General features: G+C 61.3%; 1 protein-coding gene across 1 annotated transcript in view; it reads right to left on the bottom strand.

The window, feature by feature from the left end:
* C2CD2L (C2CD2-like) overlaps positions 1-265 on the bottom strand; it is a 10779-nt gene extending 10514 nt beyond the window's left edge. The window contains exon 1 of the mRNA XM_010009040.1: positions 98-265. Coding sequence (XP_010007342.1) covers positions 98-265 — 168 coding nt within the window. The remainder of the gene's footprint in view (positions 1-97) is intronic.
* Positions 266-852: the final 587 nt, after the last annotated feature.

Raw genomic sequence — 852 nt, 5'->3', positions numbered from 1 at the left:
CCGCCTTCTTCCGGCGCGGGGAGGGCGCGGAGCACAGCGCCCCCGCGCGACCCGGCGGGGACCCGGAGTGGCGCTGCCGCGCCGGGCCGCAGCTCACCGTGCCGTACCCTCCCGTGCTGCGCTCTGGAAGTCGGACCCGCTGCCGGAGCTCCCTCCCTACTTCCCAGCTACGAGTGAAAACGCATTTCATCTCACCCACGCTCCTCTTCAGCGGCAACCACTGCCCTGTCCACATCAGGCAGGCAGGACGCCACGAAGGTGGCATCGTTCCCTGCACCTACTACCAGCTCGGGCCACCCGCACTCTGGAGGGCAGGGAACAGCAATTCTGAGCACTTCTCACGGCAGCCCCGTCCCACAGCAGCAGGGGCTGGTGGCGATTCATCGCTGCTAGAGTCGCAGGGTCCCTGGACAACCCAAACACACGCACACACGTCCCCACTAGGCTGTGGTTTCCTTCCCTAGCGGTAACATGCGTCGGTCTCAAAGTATATTTGTCTCAGTTAAAGTTTCCACGGTCATTTTTGCAGAAGATCAGAGGCGAGTTCTCTCAACACAGCAGCAGCACAAAAAAACGTACGTTTTGCAGCTTCCCGCTTCGCTCACGGACTCTCGCCTGAACGCAACTTCTGTAGACAGAAACTGCGCCGCTCCTGCCCCTCCTCCCTCGCAGAAACAATCCCCTGAGGGCCCAAGAACTTGTACAGAGTCCCTACCAACCGAACCTCTCGAGTAAGACATTTTATTGTTTTCCAACATCTGGAGAAACGCGTGGAGCGAGGGAACAGACGGCCGTCCTATTTTCCGTGCTCGCGCATGCAGCCCGCGCCTCGGGAACCGGCCCGCCGCCTGC

This window comes from Chaetura pelagica, unplaced genomic scaffold, assembly GCF_000747805.2.
Source record: "Chaetura pelagica isolate M959 unplaced genomic scaffold, ChaPel_1.0 scaffold650, whole genome shotgun sequence".
NCBI classification, from domain to species: Eukaryota; Metazoa; Chordata; class Aves; order Apodiformes; family Apodidae; genus Chaetura; species Chaetura pelagica.
This window is presented reverse-complemented; position numbering and strand designations above follow the sequence as displayed.